The sequence below is a fragment of the Sturnira hondurensis genome, unplaced genomic scaffold, assembly GCF_014824575.4.
Source record: "Sturnira hondurensis isolate 20B ecotype Veracruz unplaced genomic scaffold, ASM1482457v3 Scaffold0014384, whole genome shotgun sequence".
Taxonomy (NCBI): Eukaryota; Metazoa; Chordata; class Mammalia; order Chiroptera; family Phyllostomidae; genus Sturnira; species Sturnira hondurensis.
The window spans coordinates 27,581,668-27,608,612 of record NW_028087015.1 but is presented as its reverse complement, the minus strand read 5'-3'; the positions used below and the strand labels follow the sequence as shown (position 1 = coordinate 27,608,612).

At 40.3% G+C, this 26,945-nt stretch overlaps 1 protein-coding gene across 1 annotated transcript; it reads left to right on the top strand.

Annotated features, from left to right (window-relative positions):
- Nucleotides 1-86: 86 nt before the first annotated feature.
- On the top strand, nt 87-26,945 carry KICS2 (KICSTOR subunit 2). The gene is made up of 3 exons (XM_037063070.1): nt 87-410; nt 7,178-7,463; nt 24,203-26,945. Exons 1-3 carry the CDS (start codon nt 176-178, stop codon nt 25,017-25,019), a joined length of 1,338 nt encoding a protein of 445 aa, XP_036918965.1. The 5' UTR covers nt 87-175; the 3' UTR covers nt 25,020-26,945.

Below are 26,945 nucleotides of genomic sequence, written 5' to 3'. Positions count from 1 at the left end.
CCTTGGCCCTTACCCGCCTCCTTTCTAAGGCCCAGGAGCGAAACAGACAGCTGCGCGCTCGCGAGCCCGCCGCTTGCGGCGGTCACGAGCACGCACGCTTGTGCGCACGTTCCCTGAGAACCCGGAAGTGCGAGGGAGAGCACAGCCACGTGGGTGGAGCTGGAGCGCAGCTCGCATGGGGGAGTCTATCCCGCTGGCCGCCCCGGTCCCTGTGGAACAGGCTGTGCTGGAGACATTCTTCTCTCACCTGGGTATCTTCTCTTACGACAAGGCCAAGGACAATGTGGAGAAGGAACGAGAGGCCAACAAGAGCGCGGGGGGCAGCTGGCTGTCGCTGCTGGCGGCCTTGGCCCACCTGGCCGCGGCCGAGAAGGTCTATCACAGCCTCACCTACCTGGGGCAGAAACTAGGTACCTCCGCCCCGCCTCCCCGTGACCCTTGTTGAGGAAGGAAAGGGGATATATTCCCCGATCGGCAGTGGCTTGGGTTTCTCGTTTCTGTCACTTATAGTTGCAAGCTCAACTAGGCACTCCCAGTTCTCCTCCCACAGTTCCCTTCCTTCCCTCGGCTTCCACAAACCCCGCCCACCGGCCTCTGCGGATAGATTGGCTGTTGGGGTGGATGCTCTTTGCAGGGCTGTGCCCCAAACCGTTGAATGTCTCTGTTTTGCCCACTGCATGGATTGGTGCCGTAAATGAGAAGTTAAGCAAACTTTATGTCCTCGCGCTTCTAACCAGTGACACTGCGGCCAGAGAAACAGAACTTGGCGAACAATGTAGTTAGAGTTAATGATTACAATTGTATGGCCTCTTAAGGTTAGGGCCCCGAGAGTTACAGATGTAGTCCTATCCCCTCTTCGTAGGCCGTTAATAAATACTTAACGAATGAAGAAGTAAATGAATACGGGACAGGAAAGGCAAGAAATATGCCCGACACTACTAGCAAGAGTGGACTTACAGGTAGAATAGTACACTCGTATTGTCTCATGATAAATCTTGTGCTTGAAAATAAGATGCAAGAGTAGATTCAATTGATTTTCACTGGTAGGAACAATTACTTTAGGTAGATCAGAAGGAAATAATATATGTGAAAGCCAGGGGCTATGCATACAAAGTATTACTGCTTATAATGATCAATAATAAATGTGAATCCCACAGTTTTTACAGTTTACTGTAAGTACTTTGGTCTATTTTAAATCCTTAATTGTCTGAGGCAAAGATTCTGGTATGAATGAAGGACACAAGTATACACTATAGAATAGTGTAAAACTGAGTGCAGATTACATTTTGATTCTTCTCCACTGCCAGTTCCTTGTATTGCCTGAAGGTGACCATGTGTGTATACCTACCTTTCAGTAAACATTCAAGGAGCAAGGCTTTCAGAGAGCTAAACTTATGCCTTAGCCATTCAAAGAATTTGTTATTTAGTATGTTGATTTACTGGCAAAAACGCATCAGATAGTTTTCACCCTGCATTTTTTTCTTCCCCTTTTTACAGTGTCACTTCTCACAAATTTGCCATTGCTGTTACAGTGTTATTATTTTCCTTTCTACAGATTGGCAAATGCTGTATGTGCAGTTGCGTGAGTAGGTAACAATCCAAACCAAAATACCTGCTTTTGAATTGTCAGATTGTATGGTATCCATAATTTATAAAAAATTTGTACATGCTTTACAATTTACACATATATGTAAATGGGGAGGATTCTAACTGTAAAGTTGAAAGTGGCTAATTTTCTGGCAGTTTGAGTTTATTTTTATTTTTTTAAATTATATTTTGTTGATTATGCTATTACAGTTGTTCTGATGTTTACCACTTTACCTACCTTTACGCAGCACCCCCCCACTCCCTCAGGCTATCCCCCCACCATTGTTCATGTCCATAGGTCATGCGTATGTTCTTTGGCTACTCCATTTCGGATCCTGTATGTTATATCCCATGACTGTTATGTAACTACCTATTTGTACTTCCTAATCCCCTCACCTCTTCACCCATTCTCCCCAACACCCCTCCCATCTAGCAATAATCAAAATGTTCTCCGTATCCATGATTCTGTCTCCATTAGTCTTGTTTGCTTAGTTTGCTTTTCATATTTAATTGTCAGTGGATATGTATGTTTCTCCTATTTTATTCTTCATCGTTTTGATCTTTCTTAAATAAGTTCCTTTAACAATTAACAGTTCTTCATCACCACACCATTATTATGTTAATAATATAATACTAACATATAACATAACATAAATTACATAACATAACATAAATTATTAACATTATAATGGTATGGTGATGAAGAAATCCTTAGTATTTTCTTCTCTGGGAAGCTCTTTATCTGTCCTTCAATTCTAAACAATAGTTTTGCTGGATAGAGCAGTCTTGGCTGTAATTCCCTGCTTTTCATGACTTTGAATATTTCTTGCCAATTCCTTGTAGTCTGCAAAGTTTCTTTAGAGAACTCAGATAATTGTCTTCTGAGAACTCCCCTCTAGGTAATTAATTTCTTTTCTCTTGCTGCTTTTAAAATTCTTTATTGTTAACCTTTGGCATATTAATTATGATGTGTCTTGGAGAGGGCCTCTTTGCATCCATCTTGTTTGAGATTCTCTGTGCTTCCTGGACTTGCATGTCTGTTTCCTTCACCAAGTTAGGGAAGTTTTTCATTATTTTTTCAAATAGATTTCTAATTTCTTGCTCTTTCTTTTCTTCTGGCACCCCTATGATGCAAATGTTGGACCTCTTAAGTTGTTCCAGAGGCTGCTTATACGATCCTCATTTTTTTGGAATCTTTTTCTTCTTCTTGTTTTGATTGCTTGTTTTTTGCTTCTTCACATTCCAAATCATTGATTTGATTCATCCACTTTACTGTTGTTTCCCTGTAAATTATTCTTTATTTCAATTAGTGTGTCCTTTGTTTCTGACTGGATCTTTTTTATGCTGCTGAGGTCCTCTCTAGGTCTTGAACATTCTTATAACCAGTGTTTTGAACTCCACACCTGAGAGATTGCCTATCTCCCTTTCATTTAGCTCCTTTTCTAGAGTTTTAATCTGTTCTTTCATTTGTTTCATGTGTCTTTGTCTCCTCATTTTGGTAGCCTCCCTGTGTTTGTTTCTATGTATTAGGTAGAGCTGCTTTGACTCCATGTCTTGGTAGTGTAGCTTAATGTAGTAGGTGTCCTGTAGGGTCCAGTGGCACAGCCTTCCCTATCACCCAAGCTGGGTACTTGAGGTGGGTCCTACATATGGGCTGAGTACACCCTCCTCTTGCAGTTGAGCCTTGGCTGCTGTTGGCAGATCAATGGGAGGGATTTCCACAGGCCAGTCATCTGCAAGGACTGGTTGTGACCACTGACCACCACTTCCACCCTCCGTGGAGGGACATCTGTGCTAGGGCAGGGTGGTGGTGTACTGATGTGGTGTGTGGCTGTCCACTTGCTGTGCTGGCCCTGGGGTTTTCTGGGTGGTACAGGCTAAAGTCAGCCCCCACCTGTGTTTTGCCCAAGGCACTCTGCCTGAGCTATAAAGCAATCTGAGATGGCTGCTACTTGTGTTGGGCTTGGAAATTCCCAGGCAAAGCCAGGCTATGAATCTAAGCTAGCTGCTGCTACCTGCCAGGCCTTGGGGCTCACCGAGGCCTGCAGTTGCTTGTTTGATAGGATTTAGGGAGCTGTAAAGCAGGAGCCAAGACCAACTATTCATATGGAAAAGCAGCTTGGGTGGGCCCATAAGTTGGGTGGGGCAGAGTCTCTGGGGATCTCCAAGGCAGGTCAAACAGTGTTTGCCAGGTTGAGCCTCAGGTATTGCAGCAGCTTGCTGGCTCTGTGGATGGAGGGTTTAGAAAAGAGCCTATGGCTTCTGCTTGCCTTGATGGAGGACACTTCAGTTTCTCCCTGTATACCACTGGTACCTTTCAAGCTGCTACCCTGATGCTGGAACTCAGAGGGAGTGAGCCTGAGTAGGTGAGTCTCTGTGTGGGTTCTAGCAGTTTGTTCCACTGACTCAGCCCCACTGGTTTTTGCAGCCAGAAGTTAATGGGGACTTATTTTCTTGGGACTGGAGCCTTGGACTGGGGCACCTGGTGTGGGGCTGGGACTCCTCCCTCCTGAGGAATCCCCCTTTAACTTTTATCCACCACACATGGGTGTGGGGCTAGCCTGTTCTATGTCTGCACCTCTCCTACCAGTCTGGATGTATGTAGTTTCTTTAATTCCATAGTTCTCAGACTTCATCCAACTTGATTTCATAGTTGTTGGTCTTCCACTGAACTCAATTTTTGAGGGTTCTGAGTGATGTTTTTTTCTGTGTTTTAGTTGTAATGTTGATGTGGTTGTGTGAAAAGTTGAGCCATGCCTGCCTATGCTGCCATCTTGACTGGGAGTCAGTTTCTGCTGTTTTTAGAGTCCCCTTCCTCATGAAGTGTGGTGATTCACCTCAGGCCATGATTCTTAATTTTTTTAGTTTATCTATGATAATTTAATTAACTTGTGGATTTAACTCTCTGGAACAATATATATAATACAATTTTGTATGTAATCTGAGAGGATTCATTTGGATTTCCTAAAGCCTACTTATGGAACCCTGTTAAAAAAAAACTTGGAACTTCTGGTCAAGATGAGGTGGAGGTGCATACACTTTGCCTCATCGCACAACCAAAAGAAGGATAACAACAGATTTAAAAGTAAAAAATGACCAGAACTGTCAGAAAATCAAACTATCTAGAAGTCCGACAACCAAGGAGTTAAAGAAACATTCATCCAGACTGATAGGAGGGGCAGAGATGAGCTGCTGGGGTGGCAAGGCAGCGGCTGGAGGACCAGGGTGGGCGATCCCACATTTGTGTGCAAATAAACCAGGAGGAACAACCAGGGAATGAGACACTGTGCAACCCAGGGTTTCAGTGTGGGGAAATAAAGCCTTAAAACCTCTGACTGAAAAATGCCATGGGGGTCGCAGCAGCAGGAAAAACTCCCAGCCTTACAGGAGATTTAGTTGGAGAGAGCCACAGGGCCCTAGAATGTGCACAAACCCACCCATTTGGGAGCCAGCCCCAGAAGGGCCCAATTTGCTTGTGGGTAGTGGGGGAAGTGACTGAAAGCAGGCCAGCAGCTGAGTGGCATTTTTCCTACTTGGACCCTTTTACCACATACAGCAAGGTGGGTAGCCTCGCCCTGGGGAATACCTAAGGCTCTGCCCCTTATTATGTAACAGACATGCCAAGACCAAAAAAAAAAGGCCCAAATGAAAGAACAGATCAAAGTTCCAGAAAAAAATGTAACTAAGCAATGAAGAGTTAGCCAACCTATCAGGTCCAGAGTTCAAGACACTGGTAATCAGGATGCTCACAGAAATGGTTGAGTATGGTTGAAAAATACATGGAAAAATGAAAAAAAGGAAAATGTACAGGGAATTAACAGTGAAGGGAAGGAAACTAGGACTCAAATCAACAGTTTGGAGCAGAAGGAAGAAATAAACATTAGATTGGAACAGAATGAAGAAAGAAGAATTCAAAAGAAAAAATGAGGAGATACTTAGGAATCTCCAGGGTAACTTTAAGCATTCCAACATCCAAATCATAGGGCTGCCAGAAGGAGAAGAACAAGAGCAAAAAAATGAAAACTTATTTGAACAAATAATGAAGGAAAACTTTCCCAATCTAGCAAAGGAAATAGACTTCCAGGAAGCCCAGAGAGTCCCAAAGAAATTGGACCCAAAGAGGAACACACCAAGACACATGATAATTAAGTTACCCAAGATTAATGATAAGGAGAGAATCTTAAAAGCAGCAAAAGGAGACAGTTACTTACAAAGGAGTTCCCATAATGCTATCAGCTGATTTCTCAAAAGAAACCTTACATGCAAGAAGGGGCTGGAAAGAACTATTCAAAGTTATGAAAGGCAAGGACCTACATCCAAGATTACCCTATCCAGCAAAGCTATCATTTAGAATAGTGGGGCAGATAAAGTGCTTCCCAGATAAGGTAAAATTAAAGGAGTTCATTATGTGAACTTGTTATGTGAAATGTTAAAGGGACTTATCTAAGAAAAAGATCAAAATTACGAACAATAAAATGACAACAAACTCACAACTGTCAACAACCCAACCTAAAAAAAAATACAAAAACAAACTAAACACCTAGAACAGGAACAGATTCACAGAAATAGAGATCACATGGAGAAATGTAAGTGATCATGTATTGATACAGAAGTAAAGAAGTGATTCTGTGCCATTTGACCCTTTTTGATTGTTGAAAAGAATGTATTTGGCCTTAGCAGGGTACCTTTGTTGGTTGGAGCATTGTCCTGTGCTCCAAAAGGTTGTGGGGTCAGTTCCTGATAAGGACACATTCCTGGGTTGTGGGTTCAGTCCCCAGTGGGCATGTGTGGAAGGCAACTGATTGATGTTTCTTTCTCACATCAATGTTTCTTTCTCAAAACATGCCCTCTGGTGAGGATTAAAAAGAAAGAAAAAGAAAAGGATGTACAATATTTGGTTTTATATTTTGTTGATTTCCTTTGAAAACCCTCAGTTACAGCAGCAGTTATTTATAATTGCTTGTTGCTCTTAATGAGTCACAATGTGCTGTTTATTATGTGAAAACCTATTTTGTCAACTTTGTCAAGAGTACTGAGTTTTCCTTTTTCACTCCGAGACCCCAGTAGTCTGTGTTCTTGTGTAAGGGAGAGATATATGTATTTTCCATTTTGTGGTTTGAAAGATAGGATTAAAAGTTGGCTTAAAAGATAAGATTCAAAGGAAAATGCAACTCTAAAGCAGAAATAAAATTCTGATTTACCAGGAATAACAACAGTGTTTCATAATTAGGTGTTCTCATTTGTTTTAAATATATTTATGTGGAAGTACGACTTTTTATATCTAGGTTAATTATTCTCTGAAATGAGTCCGAATCCTCATTAAAGTGCGGTAGGGGAGAGTTGGTGCATGCGTAAGGAAATCAAACACAGGTCCCTTGCTAGACTAATGAGTTGTATCAGGCATGGTTTACCTTACTCTTCAGTGAACTCTTCAACCACAAAATATTTAAATCCCAATCACAGAATATGGTAGGTGAAAACCCACTGAGCTCAGTAGGTTCAGATCCTTTCCTTTTGGGTGCTGAGAGGTATTTTGTGCTTCTGGTTTCTCTTCTTTACCTGTTGTGTGTTTATGTTATTTGCTTCCCAGGGGGCCAGTCTTTCTTCAGCAGGAAGGACTCCATTCGCACCATCTATACTTCCCTGCATAACGAGCTGAAGAAGGTGGTGACCGGCCGTGGAGCCCTGGGTGGGAGTGCCCCTCAGGTGGAAGAACTCCTTTCCCACCTGTCAGAGCAGCTCTGCTTCTTTGTTCAGGCTAGGATGGAGATTGCAGACTTCTATGAGAAGATGTATACCCTCAGCACACAGAAGTTTATCAATGCTGAAGAGCTCGTTGGCCTTTTGGACACCATCCTCAGGAAATACTGCTCCAGGTCAGTGTAGGTGAGGAGGGAGGGAGGGAGGGAAGGAGAGAAGGATGTGGCGGCCTCTCAGTCCCACACAGACCCTAAGCTTTCACCATACTTTTAAGAAAATTCGCAATGAAAAGACAAAGGAGAATAGCTGTGTTAGATTTTGTTCATATTAGTTAATCAACAGGTATACATTAGGCACCTTCATTGGGCTTGGTTAACACCATCCTAGACAGATACTTCTCTAAGCAATAGCAAAAAGCCAATAATGAAATAACCCTTAAGAGATGTATTATAACTGATTTTGGTGCTTATGAAAGAGTTCATACAACAACAAGAGTATTGTATGTAAAAGAATGTGACTTTTTAACAAACCACTATTCAACTGAATTCCCCTTCAAAGTAATCACCTTGTTGAGTAATCCACTTACTCTTCTTATGTACCAGTTACCTGCTACACATGATAGAAGCCGCTGTGTAATTGCTTTCAGTGCCTGTGGCCTCATTTTGGCTTTTTAAAATTTTTTTATTTATTTATTTTTAGAGAAAGGGAAAGGGAGGGAGAAAGGGAAACATCAATGTGTTGTTGCCTCTCGCGCGCTCCCCACCGACGACCTGGCCTGCAACCTGGGCATGTGCCCTGACTGGGAATTGAACTGGCAACAGTTTGTTTCACAGGCTGGCACTCAGTCCACTGAGCCACACCAGCCAGGGCTTGGCTTTGTTTTAAATTTCATCATAGTGGAGATGGGTATCAGTGCTTCTGAGCAGGTTATAGTTAAGGGTTGTTTTTTTTTTTGATAGTCAAAATGTTATTTGTATCCAATTTAATTTTTTAAAAGATATTGACTAAGAAACTTGTATTTGAAGGAAATTGCTACTTATAAATCAATGAGATTAATTGTAAGGTATTTTTCACTGCCTGATCCTAAAGGCAATACCAAAGGAATTTGAGAAGTGTGAACATCACTGATGTGAATAACCCAGTTTTATGTTGGTTCTATGAATCTGGCCTGCCATCTTGCCCTGAGTAGGTGCTGAGTACTTTTATGATGGACCAAGTGGAAAGTGATTGCTTTGAAGGATACCACTGCGTTGAATATATGAGTTCATATATGTTTGCTTAAAAGAGAAAAGTGGTTATGTGAACTTACATTCCCAAGTGAAGGATAATACTCATCCAATCAGTGGACTGGGGAAAGGAGACAAAGTGGTAGGGGGCTTAGAAGAGACTTGGTGGAGGAGGTAGAACTGGAGATGGCTTCCAAGGGCAGGTAGGGTTTGGAAAGCAAAGGTAGGAAAAAAGGGAGCAGATGCTTTAAGACAAGAATGTGATTTCAGAATACTGAAAGGCTTGAGAGATTTGGTACCTGCTGGGCTCTCTTCCTGCAATACTCTTGTGTAGCTCTCTGCGCATCATTTAAGCCTCAGTTCAAATGTCAGGGAAGCCTTCTCTCCTTATCTTACCCTTTGTCACTATTCTGTTCCCCTGATTTATTTTCTTCACATTCCTTATTGCAATCCGAAATTACTGTTATTGCTCAGGGTGTTTTTTTCTTTTCTCACAACTAGAATGTGAATTCTATGGCACATAGTGGGTGCTCAATAGCTATTTATCGAATAAAAAAGTGAGTAATTGGTAAATCGCAGGGAGCCATGAAGAGTTTTTGCTTACTGGAGTGTTGTGTTCTCATCTTTATCTCAGACTGATTACTAAGGCACTGGCGCAGGGGAAGGGATGGGATGGTAAGGGGAGTGGTTGTGGGGGGGAAGGCTAGTTTAGCAGGCCAGCATGGTAACCTGATCAGCATAGTAGGGCCTCATGGTTGCACAGCAGTGGAAAAGAGACGAGGACAAGAAAAGTCTGCAAATCTTGGCAACAGGATGGTGGGAGCAATAAGTTTCTGTCAAAAGTGATTCAGAGGTTTTGCATCTCCAATGATACTGTCATTTACAGGATTGAGAAGTCAAGAGGGGCTGGCTTAGGAGGAAGGCAGTAACCAAATTTAAAGCAGGTTGAGCTTAAATTGCTAGCAGATTTTTAAAGAGATTCAGTAGGCTGTTGGGAATGGGAGTTCAGATGAAAAGGCAGAAACAGAGAAGACAATTAGAGGTCATCTGTATAGAGAAGTAAACATTGTTTTTTGCTTTCAAAACTAACATGTCGATGTTTCTGTAGTTACAGCAGCAAATGATTTTTTAAGCTTTTAAGAAAAGGGGAAGTATTTATATAGAGCTGTTTTGAAGAAAACTAGCCCATGTTGAGCAATTCCTATGTGCCAGGCACTGTGTAAGACCCTGTATCTGGTATCTGCTTTGACATATAGGTGCAGATAGTTCTCCTGTGGGGTCTCAGAGAAGGTAAGCCTGCCCCAAGGCCATGCAGCTTATGTTTGAACTCACTGCTCTGTGACCTCAGAGCTCATATTTTATATGCATGGTTGCTGTGTCAAATAGTGAGATGCCTTTTGTCCAGTCCAGATAAATCCTTTATCTATTGATCACTTTGCAAGTCAATAAAGAAGCTCAACTTTTATTTATTGAATAAATAATAAGACCAAGTAAGATTATGAAGTAATGGTCTGTCACAGTAAAATGGAAAACGTTGCAAGCACTTACTATGTTCCCCTGCAAAGAGTAGAAGTTATGTGCTGCATATAATCATGAAATGTACATATTCTCTCTGTGTACAAGATAGTTTGGTTAATATATTATTATATCTTCTTTTATAAAGTTTTTTCCTAAATCTTTTATTTTGAAATTTTCTTTATCCTCACTCAAGGACATGCTTACTGATTTTAGAGAGGGGAAGGGAGGGGGAGAGAGAAGGCGAGAAACATCAATTGGCTGCCTCTTGCACATTGCCCGACTGGGGAACAACCCACAACTCAGGCATGTGCCCTGACCAGGAATCGAACCCATGCTGTTTCAGTTTATGGGACAATGCTCCAACCAACTGAACCACACCAGCCAGGGCTATTTTGAAATTCCAAATCCCACAGAAAAGTTGCAAGAATAATATAGTGTACATAGAGTTATAATATGGCCAGTAATTCCACTAGTGGGTATATGCCCAAAGAACAATACAAAATGAAAACATATGTCTACACATGAAAACTTTTATGTGAATGTTCGTAGCAGCATTCTAGATAATAGCCAAAAGGTGGGAACAACCCAAATGTCCATCAACTGATGGATAAATGGATAAATAAATGTGGTATATTTATACAGTGGGGTATTGTTCAGCAAGTAAAAGGAATGAAGTAATGAAGCGTGCTACAACATGTATGAGCCTTGTAAAATTGTGCTATGTGAAGGAAGCTACTTACAAAAGATCACATATTGTATTATTCCATTTATATGAAATATCCAGAATAGGCAAAGTCATAGACCCACAAAGTAGATTACAAATTCATAGACACAGAAAACAGTTGCCAGGGTTGGAGGGTGGGAAGGGACAATGGGGAGTGACTGTTAATGCATTTTGGGGGGTCATGAGACTTCTAAAATTAGAAAGTGGTGATGGTTATACAACTCTGAATTTATTAGAACCATTGAGTTGTATACTTTTTAAAAGAGTGTATGTTACATATTTGAATTAAATACTATTACTGAAAAGAATTGTACAGTGAACACACATCCCTTACCTAGATTCACTGTTACTAAAGTTTTGCCACGCTTGTTTTATCTCTCTCTGTATATAATTTTATTTTCCCGAGTTTTTGGAAGTGAAATGGAAGCATAATAACACTTCACATCTAAATACTCAGGTTGTACCTTCTAAGAACCATACAAAACTATAATATAATTTCCACACAGAAAGTTTAACACTGATTTTTACCATCATCTAATATATAGTCCATGTTCAGATTTCCTCAGTTGTCCCCAAAATGTCCTCTATAATTGTTGTTTTTATTGTCCTATATTTTTGACCTTATATATAATGTCTGTCCAGAAGGTCTCCAGCCACGTAATATGAAAAATAGAGACATTTATTGGAGAAGATATGATACAAGAAACATTGTACATAGAACACTGATCCCTTATTCCAAGTAGGCACCTTGGGTCCTCACACAGTTCTCCCAGTTGCCATCAGCTCCCCATTCTATTTTCCTGAATCTCATGGACAGTCTGAAATCCCTTCCCTTTCAAAGGTGAGTTTAGCTTTGGGAAAAGTCAGAAGTTACAGTGTGCTGAATCTGGGCTGTAGGGGGCTGAGTTACCTGGGTGATTTGATGTTTCACCAAAAACTTTCTGTATGAGTTGTGATATATGAACTGACATGTTGTCATGATGAAGCTGTCAATCACCAATTGCTCATAGCTGCAGGCTTCTGAATTTGAATAGTTTCTGCAGAGGAATATTCAAGCTTAAAACAAAATTTGATGCAGATTTGTTGCTCCACTTGCTCAGTCATTTCGAATGCAACAGCCACACAGTACATATGCTCATTCAACAGTATCTGCTGCCCCCACTGACTAGTGCAGTGAAGTCATTATTGTTCACTCATGTGCATTTAGTCCACTCTCCTTGGCTGCCAGGTTACATCAATGTTGTGCAGACCATTCTCGTTATATTAACAATTGCTGGACTTTTTCTGGACAAAATAATCTTGTATTCTAATTCTTTTTATTTATTTTTAGTAGATGATACATTAAAATGATTCAAAGTTTACACAGTGCAAAAATAATACATAGTGAAAAGTCTGGCTACTGCCCCTGTCCTGTAGCTACTTAATTCTCTTCCTGTGAAGCAATGAATGTTAGCAAGTTCTTCCTGTTATGCCCAAGAGATATATACCCATATATACATTTTCTTTTTTAAACAAATATTACATGTGCACAAATTTTCTGTTAATAAATATATTTCTTTCTCAAATATGATTAGTATATATATTTTTAATGAAGTAATTGTTTGAAAAACAGAAACTAAAGTACAACTGGAGACATGATTCTCAAAGAAAAGGGATCTCATGTGGTGACTGCTAAATGCTAATGTGAAAGTGGTTTGCTCAACCATCTTGGAAGCTTAAGAAAATACTCATACCTGGGCCCTTCCTTTTTTTCCCTAGAGGGTAAAATTTAGTGATTCTGGATTGGGTGCTCAGAAATTCATATGTTTTAAAAGTTTCCTGTGAAGACTTCTGACCAAGATGGAGGTGTAGGTAGATTTGCTTTGCTTCCTCACACAGCCAAATGAAGGACAACAGCCAATTTAAAAACATCTAACCAGAACTGTCAGAAAACCAAACTGTATGGAAGTCCCACAACCAAGGAGTTAAAGAAGAAACATTCATCCAGACTGGTAGGAGGGGCAGAGACAGGCAGCTGGAAAAGAGAGGACATGTGGCAAGGCGACAGACCAGGTGAGCAAGGCAGCAGCTGGAGGACTGGGCAGTTCCACATTTGCATGTGGATAAGCCAGGAGAAACAACTGGGGAGCAAGACACACTGTACAACTCAGGATTCCAGTGTAGACAACTAAAGCCTCAAAACCTCTTGCTGTAAAAACTGGTGGTGGTTGCAGTGGTGGGAGAAACTCTCAGACTCACAGGAGAGTTCGTTGGAGAGACCCACAGGGTCCTAGAATGTACACAAACCGACCCACCCGGGCATCAGCACCAGAAGGGCCCAATTTGTTTGTGGGTAGCTGAGGAAGTGACTGAAAGTGGAGTGAGAGCCGAGCAAGCGGCACTGTTCCCTCTCTGACCCCTCGCCCCATATACAGCGCCATAACACTACCAAATGGGTTTCCCCACCCTGGTGAGTACCTAAGGCTCCACCCTTAAAATGTAACAGGGGCGCTAAGACAAAGAACTATGGCGCAAATGAAAGAACAGATCGAAACTCCAGGAAAAAAAACTAAATAATGAGGAAATAGCCACCCTATCAGATGCGGAGTTCAAAACACTGGTAATCAGGATGCTCACAGAAATGATTGAGTACAGAGGAAAAATGGAGGAAAAAGTGAATAGCCTTTACTGTTTCGCAAAGTGAAATAAAAATATACAGAGAACCAACAGTGAAGGAAAGGAAACTGGGATTCATGTCAATGATTTGGAACAGAAGGAATAAATAAATATTCAAGTCGAACAGAATGAAGAAACAAGAATTTTTAAAAAATGAAGAGAGGCTTAGGAACCCCCAGTACAACTTTAAATGTTCCAACATCTGAATTTTAGGGGAGCTAGAAGGAGAAGAGGAAGAGCAAGAAATAAAAACTTACTAGAAGAAAATAATGAAAGAAAACTTCCCCAATCTGGTGAAGAAAATAGACTTCCAAGAAGTCCAGGAAGCTCAGAGTTCCAAAGAAATTGTATCCAAGGATGAACACACCAAGACACATCATGATTACATACCGAAGATTTAAGATAAGGAGAGAATCTTAAAGCAGAGAGAGAAAAGGAGACAGTTACCTACAAAGGAGTCTTCATAAAACTATCAGCTGATTTCTCAAAAGAAACTTTGCAGGCAAGAAGGGGCTGGAAAGAAGTATTCCAAGTCATAAAAAGGCAAGGACCTACATCCAAGATTACTCTATCCAGCAAAGCTATCATTTAGAATGGAAGGACAGATAGAGTGCTTCCCAGACAAGGTAAAATTAAAGGAATTCATCATCAAACCATTATTATATGAAATGTTAAAGGGACTTATCTAAGAAAAAGATCAAAATCCTGAACAGTAAAATAACAACAAACTCACATTTATTAATAACTGAACCTAAAAAACAAAAATGATCTAAGCAAACAACTAGAACAGGAACAGAATGACATAAATGGAGACCACGTGGAGGGTTATCAGTGGGTGGGGGGGGGTTTAGAATGGGAGAAATGGCACAGGAAATAAGAAGCATAATTGGTAGGTACAGAATAGACAGGGGTAGGTTAACAATAGTATGGGAAATGGAGAAGCCAAAGAACTTATGTGTACAACCCATGGATATGAACTAATGGGAGGAGAATGCTGGTGGGAGAGAGGGTGCAGGGTGGAGGAGGATAAAGGGGAGAAAAAACATGGGACAACTGTAATAGCAAAATCAATAAAAGATATTTTTTAAAAAGTCCCCTGTGGCCGTGGCTGGCGTAGCTCAGTGGATTGAGCGTGGGCTTGCAAACCAGACGATCGCGGTTCGATTCCCAGTCAGGGCACATGCCTGGGTTGCAGGCCGGTTCCTTGCAGGCTAACTACCAGCAGGGGACGCACAAAAGGCAACCATACATTGATGTTTCTCTCCCTCTCTCCTTCCCCTCTAAAAATAAATAAATAAATAAAATCTAAAAAAACCAAACAAACCCTGCATGTCTTTAAAAAAACAAATAAATAAAAAATAAAAAAATTTTAAAAAGTCCCCTGTGATTGTGATACATAGTCTGCATGAAAAAAATTATAAAAATAAGGCGAAGATGCCAATGCTAGAATACGCTGAGTATTCAGTCTTACAGATATGTGTACATGTGTTTGTGTACATACATGTGTCTCCTAGGAATGATTACTGTGATGTAACTGTTTTTCATTGTTATTTTATTGGACTGGTGATTTGTCTGTTATCTTGGAACCTTTGAAACATCCCACTTCCCAGAGGCTTGAGAGTATCTATCATTTCTTGCAGTACTTAGATTGCATTCTTGAAACTGTTTGGGCAGTGCTTGGCTGTTCCCTTCAGCCTTCAAATTGGATGCTGCTGGAGTCCGATGAGGTGGACTGCAGAACTACATACCGTCAATGGGGTTTGCATTCACAGTATCCGTCTTCTGCCCATGCTTCCTGTCTCTAATCATTAGGGAATTACTGACCACAGATACATCCTAGCCTGAAAATTATCTAAATTAGAGGCTGTGGGTTAATTTGAACAACATAAATTTCTTACTAAGAAATTCTTAAAAGTTGATAATCTGTATAATATATTTATTTTCTTTGGGAAGTGGGATTATTTTAGGTATAAATGAACATGATTTGCCCTTTGCCAGGGTAACTTCCTTTTTCCTGTAGATTTTTTCATTTGGCATCTGTGCTCCACCAGACATATTTCTTTCTTTGTCCTGATCTTCTGGAGAAATAATTCATATTTTGGAATTCTGTTGTGTTGAATGAGTTAATCCCTTTCCCAAAGGACCCAATTTATCTTTCAGGGAAAGCTTATTTGCCCCAATATATCTGATCCATGTCAAAATACTTATAAAAATCATGTGAATCATCTTTTAGACCATGGAATGCTTTTGTATTAAAAAATTAATGAGCATGCTATATAGCATGGAGTCTAAACCTTGGCCCCTGATTTGAGATGCAGAGCTTGTGTGAGTTATTGTGATGTCCAGTCTCCTTTCAGAGATGAACAGAAAGCATGTTTATTTTTTTCTCTGCAAGCCAGTTGTGTTCAGAATAGAATGGTGTTAAAGGCTTCCTCTTTTGGTAAACTTATTACATTATTATACAAATACAAATTCCTGTTTGACAATCACAGTCATTTATGATGCTGCATTTCAAATTGAATAATTAACATTACTCATATAAGAGGTTTTGTGTGCCTTCTAGAAGTGGAAACATGAATTTAGCTCATTTAGGGCCAGAGGCTCCACTGTTCTTTGAATGCTCTTCAGGAGGGGTAGATCTGTTTGTTTGTTTGTTTCCAAGGAAGTACCAATGAGCTGTTTTTTGCATTGGTAGAATTTGTTTTGACTTTATTTACACTGTTTTATACAGTGAGCATAAAAGAAAATTCTGGCTAATCTTTTTGTTTTGTGGTTAAAACAAAACTGGAAGATAGATTTAATGCAAATTAATACTTACTCTTCTAAATCAAGAATATAATTTTAGCAAATGATGCTTTAAAGAAGTCAGCAATTATATATGCATTCTAAAGTGCTTTTTAAAATCCCTCTGGTATGAAAATAATACACCATTCTGTGATTTTTATTCTTTAATCATAATTTTATAGCTAGAATTTAAAGAACATTTTTAGTTACATAAGATTTGTTTGCATTTTTGATCTGAATGACAGATGACAGAATTCAGATGACAGAATTCTCACCAAAGGCAGAACTATGATTTATTTAAGCTTTATGCCTTTTTTCCTTCAGAAAAAGATGTGTGATTATTAGACTGCTAATGAAACAGTCGTGTGTGTAGTTCAACAGCGTTAATTATCACTCACTGAAAATTTCATAAGCAAAACCAACAATAATGCAGTTTCTGTGAGGTGCATTCTACTTAAGGCACCACATGTCAAATCTTAACAGTGCAGACTTAAGGCCATTTGTGATCTGGCCCCAGCCTATCTTTTCAAATTCATCTAAGGCCAACCAAATGCCTCAAACTGCAGCCAAACTCTTCGTAAAAAGGAAGAAGACTCAGAGAAATCTTTGAGGGTTTTCAGCAGAAGCCACAAAACAGTCCATAATCTTATATGTTCCTTATTTCCTACCATGGTTAGTATTATTTATTTTGCTTAGAATGCCATTGAATTTGTGGAGGAGGAAACATATCTGTTTTCTCTACCCTTATAAGTTCTCAACTGGGATCCCTTTGACAAAAGACAGATTAACAGGAGAAAAGCACACGGAGGTATTTAATATACATTTTATATGACAGCAAAGCCTGCCTAAGAAATGAAGACTTGAAGCTGTTAAGTGTGTTTTTATGCTCGATAATGGAGACTGGAGAGTCAAGGGAAAATGTGCTAGGATGAGAAGGGGGTGAGCAAAGTGTACTCAACTGAGGGACGCAGCAAGGCTGTTCCTTCGGAGTTTTCTTGGTGTCCCTTTGTCTTTGGAGATAAGGACGCCCTTTCTCAGGGTTTGGAATGGTTGGTGCCTTTCACTTGAGGGTTTTATGACCCGATTCAGGGGAGGGTCAGAAAGTCCTTCCTGCACATGTAGTTCCCCAAATTCCTTCCACTTAAAATATTCAGTATCAAAAATATTAAAGATTTTGCTTACCTTGGTTCAGTCATCAATTTATTTATTTTTAAGTATAATGTATTGATTATGCTATTACAGTTTTCCCAATTTCTCTTCCTTTATTCCCCTTACACCTTGCACCCCCCAACCCTCCAGCATTCCCCCACCTAGTTCATGTCCACGGCTTATACATGTAAGTTCTTTGATTTCTTTGTTTCCTATACTATTTTTGACCTCTTCCTACCAATTTTATGCCTACTAATTATGCTTCTTCTTCCCTGTACCTTTTCCCCCCATTCCTCCAGTCCCCTTCCCCACTGAAATCTCTCCATGGGATCTCCATTTCTCTGATTCTATTCCTGTTCTAGTTGTTTGCTTAGTTTTTGTTTTCATTGTTTCTGTTTTCTTTTAGGTTCCTTTGTTGATAGTTGTGAGTTTGTTGTCATTTTGCTGTTCATATTTTTCATCTTTTTCTTAGATAAGTCCCTTTAACATTTTATATAATAAAGGCTTGGTGATGATGAACTCCTTTAACTTGATCTTCTCTGGGAAGCACTTTATCTGCCCTTCCCTTTTAAATGAAAGTTTGCTGGATAGAGTGATCTTGGATGTAGGTCCTTGCCTTTCATGACTTCAAATCTTGTCTGTAAGGTTTCTTTTGAGAAATCAGCTGATAGTCTAATGGGAACTCCTTTGTAGGTAACTCTCTCCTTTCCTCTTCTTTTAGGATTCTCTTTTATCTTTAATCTTGGTTAACTTAATGATGATGCACCTTTGTGTGTTCCTCTTTGGGTTCAACATCTTGGCGACTCTCTGGGCTTCCTGGACCTTCTGGAAGTCTATTTCCTTTGCCAGATTGGGAAAGTTTTCCTTCATTATTTGTTCAAATAAGTTTTCAATTTCTTGCTTTTGTTCTTCTCCTTCTAGCACTCCTGTAATTTGGATATTGGAACACTGCAGGTTGTCCCAGAAATTCCTTAGCCCCTCTTCACTTTTTTAATTCTTATTTTCTCATTCTGTTCCAGTTGGATGTTTATTTCTTCCTTTTGTTCCAAATCATTGCTCTGAGTCCTGGTTTTCTTCCTGACACTGTTGGTTCCCTGAATATTTTGCTTTATTTCATTTTGGGTATCTTTTATTTGTTTGGCTTTTTCTTTCTTTCATTTTTTGACCAAGCTCAATCAGTTTTGTGAGCATTTTGATTACCAGGGCTTTAAATTCCCCATTAGATAGGTTGGCTGTCTCCTCATTGCCTTGCTCTCTTTCTGAAGCTTTGCTCTGTTCTTTCATTTGGGTCATATTTCTTTGTCTCAGCGCACCAGTCTGGTTTTTTGGTTTGTTTCTTTAATTCCTTGGTTGTCGGAATTCCATGCAGTTTGATTTTCTGGCACTTCTGGTTGTTTATTGATTTTAGATTGGTTGTTATCCTCCTTTTGGTTCTGTGAGGAAGCGAAGGGTTTCTACTTACGCCTCCATCTTGGCCAGAACTTCAGTCATCAATTTCAATGGAGGCTGCAGCCAAGAAATCAAAGGACACCTGAGGCTAGCAGGGCAGCAGTGGGAGCATTGGGAAAAGATCATCAAGAGCAAAGATGCGCCATTAGAGACCCAGGCTAACATCATCCACACCCTCACGTTCCCAAGGACTGTGCGTGGACGTAAATGTTGGACAGTGAAGAAGGCTGAAGGGAAAAATATTGATTCACTTGAAACATGGTGTTGGAAGAAAGATCCCCAGACACCCTGGGCCATCCCTGGACTTCCGGAACCGAGCAGAGCTGTTGAGTACAGGACATGGTAGACATCACTCTTCATAGGGTCACGGGGAATCAGAACTGACTCATCGACATCTACCTGTTTTACAGTAGCAAGTTCTGAATTCTGTCACATTGTCCTATCATGTATCATTTAGCTATTGCCACAGTCATTCTGTGTAACCACCAACCCAAAATACACACTTACAGGCCTGTTTCGAGAGTTGCTTACCTGGGCTAATCTTAGCTGGGTAGCGTAACACTGTTGGTCTCACTAGGCTTGGCTTACTGCTGTGAGCTTTGGGCTTACTCGGCGCCCCACAAGCGCTCATTCTGAGCCCAAGGTTAGAGGGGAAGCAGCTATTCAGTGGCCATGGCCAAAATGCAGTAGAGCAAGTCCAGCAAAGCTCATTTTAAGCTTTGTTTGCATCAGATCTGTTAACATCCCTTTGGCCAAAGCAAATCACATGGCCCGGTCCATCCATAGTCCAGGGTGGGAAAATACACCGCTCCTCGGGTGGGAGTGGCTCCAGAGACACATGGCAAAGGGCGTTGAATCGGGGTGATTATGAGTTGGGGCGAGAAGCGTAAGCCTTCATCTTCACATAGCTAAATCCTCCCTTCCCTCCCTCCCCTGCTTTTTAAAAATTGATCCTATCTGCTCCTTAAGCTTTTTGGCTCAGTTCAAATACTCTCCTCTATGGCTTGCATAGTAGGAATTGCTCCTTCTTTTAAACTCTTATTTGATTTTACCTGTCGTTAGAGATATGTTCCTTTCTATTTGTATCCATGACAAATACCTCCTTCTAGCATGGGAGGTCTTACAGGGCAAACTTCTGGCTAATTCATCTTTACAGGGTATTTGTATCTAAAAACAAGTAAACTAAGTTGTTTTAAAAGAGGATATTACAGATATTTTTATTGTGGTAAAATATACATAGCATAAAATTTATTCTTTTAACCATTTTTAAATGTATAGTTTTGTGGCACTTAGAACATTCACATTGTTGTTACAGATTTGTTGTTAATTGGGCTTCTGACTTCTCACATGCATGGGACCTGCATACTTCTTTTGGAAGCGATTCTTTGATAGGGATTTATAAAGGAAGGAGTGTGTTTGTATATGTGCACTCTTTCTGGCTTTTTATTTTTGTTTACTTATTTATTTGGGCTTTTTAAAAAGCAGCTGCTCTCTGTAAATAGTTGTCAATTCATTCTGTATTCAGACTCATTCAAGCATGTTGCTATAGCTTAAGTGTGTATTTTTGGGTCACGACAATTTAACAGATCCCCCTATAGTGTGAGTTGTGAATAGAATGAGGCACACAGCAGAGTGGAAATGGGAAATGATATGTTATAATACTGATCTCTAAGTCCTGGCAGAACAATTTTAGCATGTATTTTTAGCTTTACTTAAGAATGAAAAATAGCTTCGACATTCACATTCATCTCCACGTTTAGCATTTAAGCACATTTAGTATATATTGTTGGAAGAGCTTGTTCAGAATTCTCTCTGAAGGTTCGTGCAGAGAATTCATGTTCTTTCAAGGAGAACATTGGGTATAAATGATGATTTCCAACTGGAAATAGAAAAATAACTTAGAATGTTGTTATTAGTGGTAGAATTATATCCAATCACATACCATTTTCTGTTATTAACATTCTTACTGTGTTTACACTTCCTGACATCGCGGCTATAGAATCTTGTGAGACTTAATGTTCATTATGTGTTAAGGCGTCTCAGCCTTTGGGCCAAGGGAGTAGGAGCATTTCTTACAATTCAAAGATTCTGAGACATGCTATTGTGTGTGTGCGTGTGCATGTGTGTGTGTGTGTCAGAATTTCTTAATGCTTATTCAGAAGCATGTCATGTTTGAATAGCCCAAATTACTTAATTAAGCACATGAGCTAGAGGATTTAAAGTCTGTTTTATTTTTCTGATTCTTTGAGTAGCTCTCTAGGCTAGTCCCTCCACCCAGGTTTTAGTAATAGAAAAAAGCAGTCTGTTGGCATCATGTGAATAATACATCCTGTTGATCACGTGATAATTAGTTCCTATCTTATGTCCAACCTAGAATGGGCTCTCTTCATCATAATCCCTTTAATTAGTGTTTAAATACATTTTAAAGATATGCTAGCTATACTTGTGATAATTTTTTCCTAACTGTTAAATGGATAACCAGCATTTTCCCTTTCCCTGGGAGCCCAAACTGAGCTGTGTGAGAAGCTTCTGTCCTTGACAGTGAAGCAGTCACATTACATGGACTCAGGCCTGTAAGTCATCTCCTGTGTTGTCTGGGACAAAAGATACACTCAGGAAACGCTGGATCCTGCCCACACCTTTGAAATGGGGTCACTTCCTGACATGATACTGTGCACAGAGAACCCTAAAGATTCCACCAAGAGTCTACTAGAGCTGATAAATGGATTCAGTAAAGTAGCAGGGTACAAAATTAACATTCAGAAATGAGTTGCATTTTTATATGCCAATAATGAACTATCAGAAAGGGAGACTATGAAATGGGCTCACGTGCTATGATGATTCCTGCAGCTGTTGCGGAGGCTTTGGATCTCTGTGCAAGAGTGTAAGGGCTTGCTGCAGGCTCCTTGAGAAGGAGGGCGCTCCTGGCTAGGCAGACACTGAGCCCTCCCTGGGCACTTCTCAGAAGAGAAGACTGAGCAAGAAAGCTGTGAGTGATCCACGCAAGAGAGGAATCTCCTTAGCTATTCCTCCCCCATTGTTACAGAATTTCATTTAGATGTAAGCAACAAGCAGAACCAATGAGGCAGAAACTAGGATTCAAATCTTGGCACAGTTAGCGCATACACTGAATTTCTACTGTGTGCCATATGTTGTATAGATAAAGGAGTGAAAGAAGCAGCCAGGGTTTACTTCCCTTCAGGTAACATACGTCCCACTCTGTCTGGTACATTACAGGTATTAAGAAACTAGAGGATATAATTGGGGGACCTGACCTAGTCTGAGGGTAGACAGTCTAGAGAAGACAGTTCTAAGGAGGTGACTCTGAAGAGGAGACCTGAAGCATCAGAAAGAAGTATTGATGAAAAGAAAAGGGGCCAGGCCCTCACAAAGACCTCAGGGTCATTGCACTTAGCCCTCTGCCCCTCTGCCCAGAAGGGAGGGTGCTCTCACATCCTGTCCCCTTTCCCCTCAGTGTCGTTGTCAGTAAAGTAGAACATGTTATACAAATAGCAGGTAGCAATTCCTGAGTCAGAAAGTTAATTTAGCGAGCAGTAGTAATCCAACTAAAAATATTATTAAGTATTAAGAATATATTGTAATGGGCAAAGGACTTGAACAGACACTTCACCAAGGAGGACATACAGAGGATCCAGAGACAGATGAAAAGACGCTCGATATCGCTAGCTATCAGAGAGATGCAAATTAAAACCACAATGAGATAGATACCACTTAACACTGGTCAGAATGGCTACCATAAACAAAGAAACAAACCACAAGTGCTGGAGAGGTTGTGGGGAAAAGGGGACTCTAGTTCACTGTTGGTGGGATTGCAGACTGGTACAACCACTATGGAAAACAGTATGGAACTTTCTAAGAAAACTAAAAAATGAACGTGCCTTTTGATCCAGCAATTCCACTGTTAGGATTATATCCTAAGAACCCTGAAGCACCAATCCAAAAGAACCTATGCACCCCGATGTTCATAGCAGCACAATTTACAATAGCCAAGAGTTGGAAGCAGCCTAGATGCCCATCGGTCAATGACTGGATCCAAAAACTATGGTACATTTACACAATGGAATTCTATGCAGCAGAAAGGAAGAAGGAACTACTACCCTTTGCAACATCATGGGTGGAACTGGAAAGCATTATGCTGAGCGAAATAAGCCAGGTGGTGGAAGACAAATACCATATGATATCACCGTTAACAGGAATCTAAACAACAAAACAAACAAGCAAGCAAAATGTGACCAAAGACACTGAAATACAGAACGTGCTGACAGGGTCCAGAGGGGAGAGGGGAGAGAATCACAGGGGAAAAGGGAAAGGACTCACATGAACAAGTATAAAGGACACATAGACAATAACTAAGGTGGGGGGAGGAAATGGGAGGGAGGTGGGGAGCACGGGGTGGGGGGGCACAGGGCTGGGAATACAAGACAGAAAACTGTACTTGAACAAGAATTAAATTAAAAAAAAATATATTGTACATAGTAAGGGTAAATAATAAGTTAAAGCATTTATTTGTGCATATGTGCTAAGTCATGATGTAAAATGTACTAACTGTAGATCATGGTCAAAAATATTTTTAAACATTTTGTCTAGAACAAGTAGAAATGAGATCACACTACTATCTTGACCTTTTGCATTTCTAATTATTTATTTAGGGTCTAGAGAAAGTGAGAACAGGAATGTGGCTCAAGCTGGGACGGGACCAGGTTATTCAAGGCTTTTTAAGGATTTTAGATTCTGCCCTAAGATAAATGGAAAATGAACTATTAAATATTTTTTTATTTAGCTACCATTTTATTTGTGATTGTGATTAAATGTAAAGGGAATTTGGGAACTAGGATTAAATAAGGGCTTTCTGGTAAATGTTCTATTCCTTTAATAAACATTTTTTATTATATGCTATGTTTCAGTTACAGGTTTTACTCTATTCCTAAATGACAAGGTTTAATACTACCTTATGTAGTTACTGTGAATATCAAATAAGTTTAGTGTGTTATGTTCACACTCAAGTGACCTTTTCGTTACTTCTGCATCTTTAGAAACACACCCTGAAAAGATGCCTTAAGTCACACAATTACCAGAATAAGAAAAGTGAGTTAAGAAAGAGTTACAGGTAGTTTCCGTGTATTTGAAAAGAAGGTGGTCACTATTCGCATTTTTTTTAACATTTCCATCGTCTATTTCCATTGGAGGATATGATACTGACATAATTCTGAAATGGTAAAGTTATGCCAAAATGAATTTTTAAATAAGTCGACATGGAATCCTTTCATTTGTTTCTTCGCCTGCCCCCAAGTGTAATATTAGTTGTCTAACCACATTTTTTGAGGATAGGAAATGTCAACATAGAGTAATAATTCCACTTAAATTCTGTGAATTTCCTTTCCCCCTTCAGATTTCACCACCCAATCCTCAGTCCTTTGGAAAGCAGTTTCCAGCTGGAAGTGGACGTCCTGAGCCACCTCCTGAAGGCCCAGGCTCAGGTGTCTGAGTGGAAGTTCCTGCCGTCGCTGGTTAACTTGCACAGCGCACACACCAAGCTGCAGACCTGGGGCCAGATCTTTGAGAAGCAGCGGGAGACCAAGAAACATCTGTTCGGAGGGCAGTCTCAGAAGGCTGTTCAGCCCCCACACCTTTTCCTTTGGCTGATGAAACTCAAAAACATGCTTCTCGCAAAATTTAGCTTTTACTTTCATGAGGCTCTGAGCCGACAAACAACTGCTTCAGAAATGAAAACGTTGACTGCCAAAGCCAACCCAGACCTGTTTGGAAAGATTTCCAGCTTCATCAGGAAATACGATGCTGCCAACGTGTCCTTAATTTTTGATAACCGAGGGTCTGAGAGCTTCCAGGGTCACGGCTATCACCACCCCCACTCCTACCGAGAGGCCCCTAAGGGTGTGGACCAGTATCCAGCCGTGGTGTCCCTGCCTAGCGACAGGCCTGTCATGCACTGGCCCAATGTCATCATGATCATGACAGACCGAGCGGCTGACCTGAATGGCTTGGAGAAAGTGGTCCACTTCTACGATGACAAAGTCCAGAGCACCTACTTCCTAACCCGCCCAGAGCCTCACTTCACCATCGTCGTCATCTTCGAGTCGAAGAAATCTGAAAGGGACTCCCACTTCGTTTCCTTCCTCAATGAGCTCTCACTTGCCCTTAAGAACCCCAAAATTTTTGCAAGTTTAAAACCTGGATCCAAAGGTTAGCAGGTTATTTGTGCGGAAGGTTTTCAAGATAAGAACTTGTGTTCTTAATTGCTCTGGTTATCTACAGTCATCTGTGATTAGAGTTTTGGTCCATTCATGCTTCTTTCAGACCTAAATTAAAGACAGACCATCCTTGATTATGTTCCACACTTTATATACAATTAAAGCCGATTGAACAAAGTATCCAGAGAGTGATCTAGGGAGTGGTCATGGCTGCTGTGTATCTCCATGAGACAGCAAAGTACTCCCTGTATTTTCTTCTGCTTTCCTGTATGTCATGTAGACTAAATATTTATTGGCCTTTAATGTTCCTTTCCAGATGTTTTATATTCTAAACATTGTGTTCTAGTGCCATTCCAAACGCCCTCTGTCTTCCTCTCCTTCCCGGAGGAGTAATTGGGATAAGAGGTTAAATGGCCTTTTCAGAATTAGGGACTGTATGTTTCCTGTCTTGTAAGCCAGTTAACATGAAGCTATGTTTTATGATTCTGATCTATAAATGAATATTTTTGATGCCCAAATTAAAGTCTTGGTGAGAAATTTCTACCAGTTATTAAAGTTGAAGGTAAATCAGAATAATAGGATAACATCAGGTTTTAACAGTTCAGATGCCCTTGTGGCAACTTTAATAGCTGTGGGTTCTTTGGGGTGATCTACACACCTAACTGCATTTGTTTTTGCCCTTATATATGTTTGAATTCTTCATGCTTTTCCAGTCTGCATCAGCCAGTATGTGTGATTCTTCACTCTTCAGCATGTTCTCTACTTGGCTTTCTGTTTATCACCTGTCTGCTGAAGTGTACGTTCACGCTTGGCCCCACCCCTGGTTGTGTTTAGGCTGAAAAAGCATGCAGTCTTGGTTTCTCAACCACTCTAATCCATGCGACTTAGCCTACTTTTGTAAAAATCAAAATAGAATCACTGCACTGGCTAAAAATCAACTGTGCATTCAAAAGACCTCTTCGTAGCTGAGTAATTGCCTGAAGCACATCTGGACCTGGGACTCCTGCCTGTCTCTTCCAGACATTTTTAGAAGTAGTGCTACACCTTAACATGTGCTGCCTCGCCCCTTTCCTTCAGCGGGTGTTCATGAGGAAGAAGGCGTTGTGTGGAGACCTGCACTTCTAGCTTATTGATTCGTAATAAAAAGCCACAAAGAGTAATTGAGTTGTTATTGGATAGTTCCTTCAGAGCTTGTGTGCAGTGTAATAGTCCAGCTCGTCCTGTTTCTCATGACTGCACAGAGCCGCTGTGTCACTGGGCAACCGCAGCAGACAGGCCGGGACCGGAGGAGCCCTCCGAGTCCCCAGACTGGGACTCCCACCTCAGTCTGGGTTCCCTGGGGAAGAGCCCAGTGGCCTATTTGCTGAGGAGAACACATGGGGGTGGTTTTTCTTTCTTTTTCCTTTAAAAAAATAAATAAAAGACATATGATTTGTAAAAAGCCAGTTTGCTTTAACTAGAAAGTAGTGATTTATACCTGCATTTTATTCATTCAGATTCTATAAAAATCTGAACAGATTGTACAACTTTGACCTTACATAAAACATTGAAAACAATTGGAACTGAAAAGCTAAATCATTTTTCCTCCTTGTGTTTTACTAAGAAGCTGAAAACTATTTCTTGGTGTATATGTATTTTTTTGTCCTGGATAAAACCACCATTAGCCTTAATGAGATGGCCTCTTATGTACCTGAAAGAAAATAATGTGGAGAAGAGTGTAAATAAAACATATATACAATACTTAAATAATTACTCCTTGCCTAGAACATATTTGAATTGTATATTTATTTTTAAACATATTTTGGTTCAAGCCAAGAAACAGTCCTTTTACTCTGAGATTTGTCATCTAAATTCAGTATGGAAGTGACCTGTAAAGTGTATGTTTTGCTAATTGGAAGAGTAAATCTGCATATTTTCCATAGA

Bases quoted from the DNA above. Each gene is read 5' to 3' on its own strand.
- KICS2 (XM_037063070.1), top strand. From the start codon at position 176: ATGGGGGAGTCTATCCCGCTGGCCGCCCCGGTCCCTGTGGAACAGGCT. The intron at 411-7,177 runs GTACCTCCGCCC...TTTGCTTCCCAG, and splicing joins CTACCTGGGGCAGAAACTAG to GGGGCCAGTCTTTCTTCAGC. The intron at 7,464-24,202 runs GTCAGTGTAGGT...TTCCCCCTTCAG, and splicing joins CTCAGGAAATACTGCTCCAG to ATTTCACCACCCAATCCTCA.